At 43.0% G+C, this 13,767-nt stretch overlaps 1 protein-coding gene across 4 annotated transcripts in view; it reads left to right on the top strand.

Annotated features, from left to right (window-relative positions):
* Positions 1-13,767, top strand: part of CCDC27 (coiled-coil domain containing 27) — a 1,043,518-nt gene that overhangs the window by 101,397 nt on the left and 928,354 nt on the right. For 3 of the 4 annotated variants that reach the window (XM_044062954.1, XM_044062952.1, XM_044062951.1), the window contains exon 2: positions 9,128-9,396. The exons of the other annotated variant lie outside the window; for it this stretch is intronic. In XM_044062954.1, coding sequence (XP_043918889.1) covers positions 9,268-9,396 — 129 coding nt within the window. In that variant the 5' untranslated portion in view covers positions 9,128-9,267. The remainder of the gene's footprint in view (positions 1-9,127; positions 9,397-13,767) is intronic. 4 annotated transcript variants of the gene reach the window in all.

Raw genomic sequence — 13,767 nt, 5'->3', positions numbered from 1 at the left:
GTTTGTTGCTGTCCTGGCACAAGTAGATGGATATTACAGTTACAGAAAGAATAGTCTGCTGCTCTTCCATGAATATCATATACAAGAAATAAATGAGTCTTCTGTTCATAGGTTTATAGGTAGGTACTAGTCTATCTGCCTGAAGGCATTTATAAGCCTAGCCGGAATGTGTTGGCTTTTGCCACCCCCTTAGATTAGTTCCCTGTGCCTCTGTCCAGCAGAGCCATTGAAGTGATCCCGGGGTAAACTTTCTGTTTCCCATACATTCATCAAGGTTTCTCTTGAAGAGGGTTAGCGAGGAACTCTGCCTAATGTAGATTGGAATCTTGTTCTAGAGCATGGGAAGTCACTGGGACAGGAATCTATCCCTCCAGCATGTCCTGTTTATTGTTGTGGTGAGGTTTAGACCCTAGAGCATGTGGCTCGAAGGGATATGGTTTTCTTTAGTTGGAGCATGTCCATCAATTCTGGGTTGGACATGGCCTTGTATTTCAGGCAGAGATCACCTCTGAGTAGGCGGTATGCAACCGAATACAGCTGTAGTTTCTTCAGTCGAGCTGCATAGGGCATCTGTTTGAGGCCAGTGATCCTCTTGGTGAGGTACTTCTGTGGGCTTTCCAGCTGTTGCAGGTGTTTTGTAAGGTACATCCCAAATGTGCTCTATGATGGGTCTGATGAGTGATGCGTAGAGGAGCACAATGACCTCTTTTGATCTGGATGCAAACTCTTTTGTGATTAGGTGAGCCACATAGAAGGATTTTCTAACCACTTTGGCAATGTGATTATCAAAGGAGAGGTTACTATCTACTTGTGCCCCCAGATCCCTTATTACGTCTTCCGTATTTAGGGGGCTACTACCTATGTGGTAGTTTGTGGGTACTTTGTTTTTTCCAAAGGGGATGACTATGCACTTTTTGGCATTTAGCTTGAGGCCATGGTTTTGACACCAGGTATCTGTCTCAGTGAGACCATTTTAGAGGATGTCTGTGTCAGCCGGAGAGTCAGTTATAGCCCCTAGTTTGCAGTCATCTGTGAACTTGGTCAGCCATAGTCCTCCTGTGCTTGCCTGTACCTCTGAGAAGTATATGCTGAACAGGAGGGGTCCTAGGACTGAGCCCTGGGGAAAGCCACTTGTAACCGGTTTAGAGTCAGACCTAGCTCCCACTACTCTTACCATGTGGGTTCTGTCTGTGAGCCAGTTGGCAACCCGTCTCGTGACATAGGGGTTTATGTTCAGGCTGGTGAGCTTGTCTAGAACACCTGAATGGGGAATGGTGTTGAAGGCCTTTACGAGGTCTAGGTAGGCTGTGTGGACCACCTTTCCCTCATCTATAGCCTTGGTAACTGTCTCAAGGAAGTCTACCAGGTTTAGGAGGCATGATCTGCCCTTGACAAAGCCGAACTGGGTAGGGCCCAGTGTTTGTAGGTTCCCAGTGTCTCTGTTAATGAGATCCAAGATGATGCACTCTATAGCCTTGCCGAACAAACTAGTCAGGCTTATAGGGCGATAGTTCCCAGGGTCTGTTGTGGCTCCACCTTTGTGGAGTGGAATAACCATTGCTGTGTGCCACTCTATGGGCATTTAGCCTGTGGAGAGGCTGAGTTTGAACAGTGTGTTTAGGTGAGGGGTTAGTTCATCTTTGATCTCTTGTAGGACGCAGCCTGGGACACCATCTGGTCCCATTGATGCTGTGTTTTTAGCTTTGGAGAGGGCTGTTTTAACCTGGGTGTCTGTGATTTCAGGGCACTACATTCTTCTGATATGGTTATGGGCCCTTTTGTGGGTGAGAGGGGGTGAAGTTTGCACTGAACCTGTCTGCCAGGATGTTGGTGATATCGGTCGATTCAGTGTATTTTGTGCCATTCTGCACTAACTCCGAGCAGATCTGAGAATTGCCACTTAGATTCTTGACATAGCTAAAGAATGCCTTGTGGTTATCTTTGGAGTCCTTGGCAATTTTTCTTTCAAAGCTAGCCTTGGAGGATTTTATGAGGGATCGTAGTTTCTTGCTGATACTGATCAGGGATGTCTTCCCTTCTTGGGATTTTACTCTTCTGTACTAGTTTCCTCCGCCTGTTGTATAGTCTGTTTATGACAGGGGTCCACCAGACTGGTTTCCTTTTCGTGGAGGAGTGAGTCTTGGATGTTCTTCATCTCACATTGCTGCAGTCCTAACACTTGGGTAGTCCGCTGTCCCAGTCGGCCCGAATACCAAAGTATAAGGCTGACGTCGGTCAAGGCGCATTTGTCTGACATCAGGACGTCAGGGTACAAATGCGCATGACCGACGTCATATCCTCAGTCTTTTTTGCCGCATGGTCCGATGCAGAAGCAGTTTTGCGAGTGCAGGTTGGCGTTCTGAAATTTTCTGAAGTCGGAGTTTCAGACCGAATCAAAGTTGGCTAAGTACCCCGTTGGGGAATATTTTGTTTTTTTCTTGCCTCAGTATTTAACCGGATGTCAGAAAAAGTGAATAACTGTATTTCTTGTGGGAAACAGATACCTCATAGAGATTACCATACATTGTGTATACCTTGCTTAGGGCCTGAGCACGACGTTGTTGGCTGTCGCTCTTGTGCTAGATTTAACAAACGCACTATTAAGAGGAGATTAGATTGTGCCAGGTTAGTTTTGGGAAGCGGTGTAATTTCAACCTGCCGGCGGATGCCCGCCCGCTTCAACTAAAAAGCGCAAGGACAAAGCAGCGAAGCCTAGGGTGGAAGAACCGTCTGTCCCGGACGTCGGTTCTTTAGAGGGCTCAGTGGAGCCGGTGGTTCTACCAGAAGTTCCTTTGGATTCTCTGCGCGAGACTTTACTGTTACAAGTTGTGTCCTCTCAGGAGGTAGGACAGGCTGAAGAGGCTTCTCAGGTAGCTGTTCTCCCTCCCTTCCTAAGGTGGTTAGGCCCTCCCTTCTGTTTCCAAGTCTCCTTCTAGAGGCAGGCCAGGGTTAACTTCAGTGGGGGGTCTCCCCTAGTCCTTCAGGGTCTTTGCCTGAGAAACATATGCTTAAAATGGCAGAAGATTTGATTACTATGATTAGAGGTTCTTTACCCCGATAAGAGGCCTAGGGTGGAACCTGAGCTTGAGAGTTTTGAGCAGTGTTTGAGGCTTCTGAGTCTTCGGCTGAAGACTTGCAGGAGTATCCTCCTTATTCTGATTCTGATGTAGATGACTCTACACCTTGGCTTCTCCTCCTGAGGATTTTTCTTTTCTGAGACTCTTCATTCCATGACGGATCATTTTAAATGGCAAGGTCAACATTTCTCTCATTCTAGCAAAAGGCCTAGGGAACTTTTGTTTCTACCCCAGCATAGGCCTTTAGCTATACCTCCTGTTCTGGATGTGGTAGAGGATGTTTTTGCAGAGGCTTCCCTGAACCCTGATTCTTTGCCTCCTGCCCCAGTTAAACCGGACAGGTATTATAGGGTGCCTGAAGCTCATAAGTATCTCTTTAAGAGTCCTAGGGCAGACCCAGAAACTGTTTCTCAGGGCCCTAAAGGTGTTAAGGCTTCTGTTGTTAAAAATCCTGTTCCTTCTGATAAAGAGGCAAGGGCTTTGGATAGATGGGGGAAAAAGGTGTATACTTCTTCCACTTTAGCCATGAGGGCTTTAAATTGCCAGTTTCACATGTTGAAATACCAAAATTATCTCCTTTCACAATTGAAGTCTAAGGTAGATGCTCTGGCGGAAGGTATTGAGTGTAAAGAGTTGCAGGATTTAGTTCATGTTTCTGAACAGGTGGGTAAGCATTCCTTGCAATGTGGTTTTGATGCTGTACAGGCCTCTTCGAGGGTGGCAGCCACTGGTTCTGTTCTTCGCAGGCACGCCTGGCTCAGGGATCAGAATTTAGCTGAACATGTAAAGACAAGGATTTTAGATGCTCCTTTACAATCTGATGTGTTATTTGGTGCGCCTGTGGACGCAGTTTTAAAGAAAATGGAGGACAAGGCTAAGTCTATGCAGACTGTTAAAGATTTTTTGCAGGTTCAGCCTCCAAAGTTTAGTAGAAATTGGCCTACTAAGGGGTGGACTTATCCTTCTTATGATTCTCAGTCTAGGGGTAAATCTAGACGTGGTAGGGGCAGAGCTCAAGGTTCTTTTAGGCCTAGAGCAGGCAGTTCGCCTGCCCAGTCTTCTGGTGAGGGCAGGGGTCAGTCCTTTCGTAAGCAGACCCAATGACTTGCCTTTTCAGCTGCCAGAGCCTTCTCGTCTGGCAGCTCCTTTGGGAGGAAGGCTGGCACTTTTCAAAGAAAATTGGAGTGTTATTACCCAAGACAGATGGGTATTGGATATCGTTCACCACGGTTACAGGTTTTATTTCCATACCTTGCCTCCTTTCAAAGGCATGCCAGACATTCCTCCTATACAAAGAAAAGAGGCGCACAAGCAAATTTCTCTGTTGCTTCAGATAGGGGCCATTCAGCCGGTTCCTGTGCCAGAAAGGGGCCTAGGGTTTTATTCTCGCCTGTTCCTAGTACCAAAAAAGGGGAACACGTGGAGACCAATTTTGGATTTGTCTATCCTCAACACTTATTTGGACATTCCCAAATTCAAAATGTTGACGTTACAACAGCTTTTACCTCTGCTGGGCAAAGATCACTGGATGGTAACTTTAGATCTCAAGGAGGCTTACCTTCATGTGCCTATCAGACTCAGTTGCAGGAAGTATCTGCGTTTCCGAGCTGGAAATTCCCATTATCAGTTCTCTGCATTGCCCTTTGGCTTATCTACTGCGCCCAGAGTATTCACAAAAGTTCTGGCTCCAGTTGTAGCTTTTTTCAGGCTAAAAGGAATACAAATCTATCCTTACTTGGACGACTGTCTGATTCTGGCTCAAGAAAAGGACGAGCTTCTTCAGCATCTGGAATATGTGATAGCAGTGCTAAGATGCCTGGGGTATTCTGTGAACGAAATAAAGTCCAGTCTAGTACCCTCTCAAGACATGTGCTTTCTGGGTGTGAGACTGAATACAGCAGCCCAGATGGCCTTTTTAACCCCGGACAAACAAAAGGAATTTTTGTGGTGGGCTCAGGAATGTCACCTAAACTAGGGACTCTCTGTGACCTGGCCAGAGGCGAGTCAGATTCTAACGACAGATGCCTCAGACATAGCTTGGGGAGCTCATCTGAATGGAAAGTGGATACAAGACAAGTGGCCTGCCAGACTACAGCATCTACATATCAACATGAAGGAGATGTTAGCAGTCCAGTTTGCATTGATGGCTTTCAAGGAGTTACTTCTTCCAGGGCAGGTGTTGATTCTAACAGACAACACAACTGTCATGTGGTACATCAACAAGCAAGGGGGAACACATTCTTATCCTCTATGCAGGCAAGCAATGATTTTGTGGGAGACTGCGCTCAGCTTGCAGCTTACTCTTCAGGCAAGGTTTCTGCCAGGAGCACAGAACTCCCTAGCAGATGTGATAAGCAGGCAAATCATGGATCCCCACGAGTGGAAACTGGATCTTCATGTATTTCAAAAATTGACAGTGTCATGGGGAACTCCAGACATAGATCTGTTTGCTTCTCCACTAAACCACCAGCTGCCAAAGTTTTGCACAAAAAGTTTTCATCACACAGCTTGGAAAGTGGATGCTCTTTCGTTCAGTTGGGAAAATCTTCATGTGTATGCCTTTCCACCTCTGCCTCTCCTCCCAAAGGTACTCCTAAAGGTCAGACAAGACAAGCCAAGGATGATTTTGATAGCTCCAGATTGGCCTCGGCAACACTGGTACCCATTACTGAGGAATCTGGTAAGAAAGCCTCCATGGCCTTTACCTTTAATTCCACACCTTTTGTCTCAGAGGGACGGTCATCTTCTCAATGTCAAGCTTCACTCTCTTCATCTAACAGCCTGGCATATTCTGTTTTGAACCACAGCAGGTCTCAACTTCCTCAACAAGTTTTGAATGTGATTATGGAAGCCAGAAGACCTAGTACACGTAAAGTGTATGCAGAAAAATGGAAGAGATTTTTATTTTGGAGTGCAGCAAAGGATTTGGATGTTTCTGAGCCTAATTTGAGTGTGGCTCTTCAATATCTTACTGAGCTATTAGACAAAGGTTTGTCTTTCTCTTCCATTAAGATTCATGCTGCAGCAATTTCAGCTCACTATGATTGTGACCCACCATTGTTTTCTCATCCTTTGTTCAAGCAATTTCTTAGAGGGGCAAAGAATATAAGACCCCACGTAGAGCTCCTACTCCTGCTTGGGACCTCAATTTTGTGTTGGAGAAACTTACTCTACAACCTTTTGAGCCTCAAGGCTACTGCTGAGTTGAAATACTTGTCATGGAAGACTGCTTTTTGTTGGCCATTACTTCTGCAAGAAGGGTTTCTGAATTGCAGGCCCTTATGGCGGTGGAGCCTTTTTTGATTTTTCATAAGGATAGGGTATCATTACGTACTAATCCTTCATTTATGCCTAAGGTGGTTTCTAGTGTGGCTTTAAACCAAACTATTCATTTGCCTACTTTTTATGCAGATCCCCAAAATAGGGGAAAAGATTTTGCACACTTTAGATGTACACAGGCAGTTGCGTTATTATTTAAGCAGGACTAGGGATTTTAGGCAGTCTCAGCAGTTGTTTGTTTCTTTTGCTTTGAGTTCTCAGGGCAAGCCTGTGTCAAAACAAACTATATCTAAGTGGATTGGGTTTTGCATTGCATTCTGTTACTCCCATCATGGCAAGGAGATTCCAGCTGGGATTAGGCCTCATTCCACTAGGGCTACTGCCACTTCAACAGCATTTCTAAGGGGGGTGGCAACTAAGGATATTTTGGAGGCAGCTACTTGGAGTTCAGTGCATACTTTCTCCAAGCATTACAACCTTCCTCTCTATTCTAAGTCCAGGGCTGGTTTTGCCACTGCTGTGTTGCAGGGCATTTTGGCAGCTCCTGCTTCATTATAGTTTAGCCATCCTCCCTTACCTCTGCTTTGGGATTCTACCCAAGTGTTAGGACTGCAGCAATGTGAGATGAAGAACATAGTACAGTTTTGTACCTACCATAAATGTAGATGTTCGAAGATCCACATTGCTGCAGTCCAATCCTCCCTCCTTCCCCTCTGTGTTTAGGGGTGGTTGTGTGGGTGAGGTTCTATTTTTTGTAAATTTGTATATATTGTACATATTTTGGGTACAGGAGTGTTTTGGTGTTTTTTGGTTTTGGCCTTATCTTTTTAGGGTCTTCTGACATCTGGGGCAAGAAAAGACTGAGGATATGACGTCGGTCATGCGCATTTGTACCCTGACGTCCTGATGTCAGACAAATGCGCCTTCACCGACGTCAGCCTTATACTTTGGTATTCGGGCCGACTGGGACAGCGGACTACCCAAGTGTTAGGACTGCAGCAATGTGGATCTTCGAACATCTACATTTATGGTAGGTACAAAACTGTACTTTTTGCTTGGGATAGCACGATCCATGCATTCTTGTAGGTGCCAGTAGAGTGTGTTAGTAATGGATTTTGCAGCTTGGACAACATTATATTTTAGCATGGGGGCTTTGAAACTTTCCACCTTGGTCTTCAGTAACGTGAAGTTTGCTTTTGAAAAGTTTTTTACGGTGGTTTCTTTGACCGGGGGTGGGGTCGGAATGTGGAGATCCAGAGTGATTAGTTTATGGTCAGATCTAACCAGCGAGGGATTGACCTCCGGTGTGGAACACTGGTTGCCCATGTTGGTAATGACCAGGTCCAATATGTTGTCACCTCTGGTGGGGGTGCTGACCAGTGGATCCAGGGCATTTGAGTTTATAAATTCTAGGAAATGTTGGGCAAGGGAGTTAGTACTTGAGTAGTTCTCCCAGTTAATGTTTGGGTAATTGAAATCACCCAATATCAGGGTGTTTGGTAGGACCTTTATGTTTCCCAGTGTTTCCAGAAATGCGAAATCGGGGTCCTGGGACATGTTGGGTCATCTGTAGCAAGCTACAATTTGAAGTGCAATTTTTCCCGTTGTTAGTTGCATGTGGATGATTTCTGAAGCATCGTGCTGTGCCACTAACCTGGAGGTGTGGGTATCCTTGATGAATATAGATACGCCCCCAGCTTTTGTATTTCGGTCTAGGTTTTGTGGCCAACATGTATGGTATGAGTTGTAGCCTGGTAGTGCTGGGGTGCTCTCTGGAGCCTTAAACCAGGTTTCTGTTACTGCACATATATCGATTTTCTCCATACTGAGGAGTGCCTCGAGTGCGTGCATTTTGAGGTTTAGACTTCTGGCATTGAGTAGCATTACCCTCAGTTTTTTGTTACTTTTGCTATTTATGGCGGTGGGTTTGTCTTTTGAGCCTTGCCTAAAAAAAGCACTATGGGGATGGCAATAGACTTGGACAGTATGCAAAAACCGAAGGGTGACAGATGCAAGCAGTCTCTAGCGAAGCAGCATGGTTTGTCGAGCATGTCATCCCAGGCTGACAGACACTGGATCCCCTTTGAATGACACCAGAAGCTTATCCAGTTGTTGAAATGGATATTTTTTCTTAATACCGTGGTATCATTCTTGGTGAGGGCAGGATGCTACTCAGGGTCAGGGTCATACCGTCCTGGGCTATGTGATCATAGAGGTTCTCCATGTTTCTTTTCATGTAGTCAAGGGAGGTATGGCCCAGGTCATTCACATCAATATGGACAATGACAGAGTCGTATTTGTACTTGTTCTGGAGTGATCTGAGTGCTTGTGTTATGTGGCGGATCCTGGCACCCGACAGGCAGCTAACAGTAACCTTCTCCTTGTTTAGCCTAGTGAGTGGGACGTCAGTGTGCTGACTATAGAGTCAGCTATTACTAGTGTGTTGGGTATGTTATTTTGACTTAAGGGCTGTCATTGCATGGCACACTGATTTTGTGAAGTATGTGTTTCATGGTTTTTGTTGGGGAGTGGAGGTTGCTTGCATGTCTGCTTTGGAGGTCTCTGTTGCTTTTGCAGATTTTTATTTGGAGCCTCTGAGTATGTTTTTGTGTATTTATGTGTGTATTTTGCCGGTGCTGGTTTCATAGGTCTATGTGAGACTGGTGGTGGGATGCAAGTAATTCCCTTCTTTGTTAGTTCTTGTGCAATGTAACTGTTGTCTTTAAAATTTTGTATTAATGTCTTCATATCACTTTCTCATTTGTTTTTAGGCTCCAAGCATGTTCAGGTCTTGGTGAAGCTCTCAAATCTGAGAACTGTTGTATAGCAAATTCATACTTTTGGAAACTGGTAGCTATGTAGCACCACAAAAGACTGAAGAAACAGTACATAGGTGGGTGTAGCACAGAAGATGAATGGACTCAGTGAATTTACACCAAGTGGGTATCGTAGGGCACACACTGCTCTATGGAGGTTCCCAACTGGAGAACGTATGAGGTCAGGCCGAGCTTCAGCTGCTGGATATTTACAGGAAAAGCAGGTAGTATGCACTGTAGAACATGCATCCTCTTTACAATGTCACGTTTTTCATTTGTCCATTCTATGTTATTATTAAAGTTCCTTTTACAAAGTCTGTGTTTCATATCACGATTGGTAAAGTAAAATGGCTTATGTTAGAGTACAGCTGGAAGACAACATGACACGAGTAGCTGAAGAGTATAATCGCAAAATGTCACACATCACCATAATACAGTGAGTCACAGAATCATGGGCTTGGTCCACAGCAGACCAGTGAACATTTCAGTACTTTTTAGGAGTGATCTTATTTTTCAGCATTTGCTGTCAGTAATTGTATGACTTCCTCGAGGGCATACAGTAGGATAAGATGCATACGTTTGTTTTCCTGATAATGTAAAACTTCACTAATTTGTAAGATTATACTACTTTTTTTCCAAATAGCTTTTTATTGAAACTTATTAGGAAAACTTTGTGTAGAGTTTATTATAGTAATTGAATATAGTCTTCTTATATATATATTTTTTGCTTTTTTCCTTATAAGCTGTTCTTATATACATTTCAGTATGTTTCTTTCAAGAAAAAGGTTCTGCTACTCTGTAATATAATGCTGGCTAAAAAAAGTTGTAAAACATTGTTCCTGGTTTGCATAAGGTTAAGTGGTGTAGATAAAAGATTGTGTTTAATTTTGAATTTGGTTTTGACACCTGGGGGATTGATACATGAATATTTGAGGGCTCTGATTCTTCCTTGTGTTAAGAGTACTTAGTTTTAAATGTTTAACTGAGTTATTGTCAATAGGAGTACGCCTAATTTTATTGAAAATACTGAGCAGTTCTCTATGTATATGACTAACCATTTCAATGTGTCAGTATACAATATAAAGTATTATGATTGGGTCTCTGATCATAGCTTGTTTGTTATGTGTTCAAAACATGGATGACAAGAAATTCACCTTGAGAATGAAGCTTTAGCCCTTTAGTTTAAGTATGAATAACCCAGAGCTGGGCTGACATTTACATATTATCCATATTCATTAGGGCCAGGTGTGCTAAACCTGGGTGAATTTGCAGTTTACCATCCAATTGTCTACAACAGTGTTTTTCAATCAGTGGTCTGTGGACTGGGTTCAGTCCAACAGAAATTTCCTGCTGGTCTGTGAAAGACTAGGGCCACTAGATGGGAGGGGGCTGCTGGCCTAGATACTTATTATGTAATTACAAAAGTTTTTTTTTTTTTTTTTAAGGAAGAAACACTTTTTGCATCTGATTGCACAGATGCGACAGATGTGTGCGACCTGTTTTTGTCTTTTGCATCTCATCTTCTGCGCTTACAGAATTTGAACGCCAGAAGGCATTTAAAATGCGGACCAAAAACAGACAAGTGAGAAGTGTGTGTGTGTGTGTGTGTGTGTGTGTGTGTGTGTGTGTGTGTGTGTGTGTGTGTGTGTGTGTAAAAAGAGGGAGAGAGGTGTCTTTCAACTGTCCAGATTTTCGCCTCATATTTTTAATCTGTTCCTCATACTGTGTTTTTTTAGGGTTTATTGTAGCAATTCTGTGAGAACATAATTCACTAGATAATGACAGCCATTTGAGTTTCAGGCTTCATATCCTTCAGAAAATTCATGATAACACAATTCCTTTTATTTTAGCAACTTTGTAAGTTTGTGAGAGCAATATTTAAAGTGTGTCCTTATTTTTGGGCTTTGTCCCACCATTAATTGTGCTTTTGCCCAGATTTTTTGTGCTAAGAGGTTGCGAGGTATTGTGTGTGTGTGTGTGTGTGTGTGTGTGTGTGTGTGTGTGTGTGTGTGTGTGTGTGTGTGTGTGTGTATAAGATGGAGGTAGGTAGGTGCATAACTATCAACTGTCTCTGATTTTCAGGGGCATCCCTGATTTTGACTGAAATTTTAGCTGTCCCTCTTAATCCCATCTAAAATTGGTGACTTTTGGAGAAAAGGCGATGAATTACACTTAATAAATAATGACAGTAATTAGAGTTACATACTTCTTTTACTTTAGAAAAATGCATATTCACTCATGTTCTGTTATTTGTCAATGTCTCAAGTTAATAACACTAATATATGAAAATTGTCCCTGATTATTTTTGGATTTGTTTGGTCTGTAAGAGGTAGGTAGGTAGCATACCTTTCAACTATCCAGATTTTTGCCACATATTTTAGATCTGTTCCTCATAAAAAGGACTGACATTTCGGACTTAATATCCTTTGGCATACAATACTCAAACAGCGATTGTTTTAATTGGTTCCTTATAAATAATGGGTTTTATTTCTGCCTTTGCGTCTCCAAAATAATTCTCCTATTTTCCCTGGTCCCCAAGTGTAAAAAGGTTGAAAACCACTGGTCTACAATATGGTTGAACAGAGTAAGATTAGTACTCTGTCATATGTGGAGCATAGCTCTTAACTTAGTTGAGCAAGAAATCTGGACAAAGCCTAAAATAAAGGGGGAACAGTGGCCTAAAAATAGTGACAGATATTAAATATTACTCTTATAAACTTAGAAAGTTGCTAGAATAACAGGTTAATGTTAGCATTTGTTTTTCTGCTGGATATGAAGTCTGAAACTCAAATGTATCTCATTATTTAGTGACTTTAATCCTCAGTGATTTGCAGAAAAATACAAATTTTATGAAGAATAGACCAAAAATATGAGGCAAAATTATGGACATTCTGCAAAAGTCTGTACAGTGGAGAGGAAGCTGACTGAAAACAAGTATTATCTGTGATGCACATTTATCCCTCCAGCATGTTATGTTTATGTTACAGAAGAGACTGAGATCTCTTGAGTGGGTGCGCATTCCACCATCTGTCTTGGAAGATGTGCAGTAGATATGAAAAGTTAGGGTCTGTTTAGGCTCTGCATATGACACAGGAATTACCTCTCAGCAACCTGTATGATACTGAGAGGAGGGACAATGCTTTGAGAAGGTCAGTGTAGTTTTTATGATTTGGACCTTTGATTTTCTTGATGAGAAGGGGTTGTGGTCATTCATGTTCTGTCCAGCATTTGGGCAGGTATATACTGAAGGGGGTATTATACACAACGATCAGCCGAATACATGTCAAATACATTGTAATAATCACATCCCCGGACCTGAGCTCCATGCCCTTACTAATAAGCTGCATAATGACAAAGGACTGTCTTACAAGTGTGGATACATGATGATCAAAGGGCAGCTCATTGTCTACTTAGGTTCCAGGATCCCTAACTACTGGATCAATTTTCAGGGGTGTGTTGTTGATGTGATAGTTACAGGGACACTGTGCTTGCCAAAGGATATTATGTATTTTTTGGCATTTAGATTTAGTCCTTGGTTTTGATACCAACATTTTGTTTAGAAAAGTCCTTCTTGGAGGTTCTTGGTGTTTCCTGGAGACTTTAAGATGGCACTGAGTTTACACACATCTGCAGAATGGGTCAGCCATAAGAGCTTAACACCCGCTTTTACCTCTTTGAAGTAAATGCAAAACAGGAGTGGATTGAAGCCTGAGTCCTGGAGTGTGCCATTAGTCACAGGTCTTTTGGAGGAGGTACAGTCTCCCATCCTAATTCCCTGCATTCTGTTAGTCAGCTAGACTGCTATCAAATGAGTTGCATAGGGATTAACATTTAGGTGGGATAGTTTATCAGTGATACCCAAGTGTGGGATTGTGTTGAATGCTTTTGTGAAGTCTAGATATGCAGTGTGAATTTTCCCTCCTCCATTGTTTCAGTAATCTTCTAGAAGAAGTCAACCAGGTCAAGTAGGCCGGATGTGCCCTTGACAAAACCAACTTGACTGGAGCCATCAGTTTGTAGGTTACCTGCATCCTCGTTTATTAATTCAGTGTCAATCTGTTCCATAGCCTTAGAGATGAGGCTCATTAGACTTGTGGGTCTATAATTACCTGGGTCCTCTGACATTCCACCTTTATGCTGGGGATGACTGTTGCTCTCCTCCATTCACATGGCACAAAGCCTCTTTGGAGGCTGATGTTGAGTAGGCTCTGTAGGGGGTTAGACAGGTCATGTTTCAGTCTGGACAGCAGGCATTTGCTGGCATGTTATCTAACCCCATAGAAGCAGTGTTCTTGGCCTTGGATAGTGCTTTGAGGACTTGATGTTCATCATTGATCAGTGCTGCAGTAGCCTTCGCTATATGTGTTATATCCTGCCAAGGATATAACAGACAGCTTCTAAAGCTTCAGGGCACCTTCCTTGTACCCAGGCTTCAGAGCTTTCCTGCCACTAAAGAGAGTGCTCCTCTGTGGGCTTTCAAGGATCAACGGTCAGCTTGTGCTGTTCTCTTCTTGGGCAGACAAGTTTTCTTTGGAGAAAAACCTTCTACATTAAATATTGTTTTATTGTACTTTTGTTCTTTAGGAAAGTTATTT

The sequence above is a fragment of the Protopterus annectens genome, chromosome 2.part1 (assembly GCF_019279795.1).
Source record: "Protopterus annectens isolate FY-2018-M chromosome 2.part1, PAN1.0, whole genome shotgun sequence".
Lineage (NCBI taxonomy): Eukaryota > Metazoa > Chordata > Ceratodontiformes > Protopteridae > Protopterus > Protopterus annectens.
This window is presented reverse-complemented; position numbering and strand designations above follow the sequence as displayed.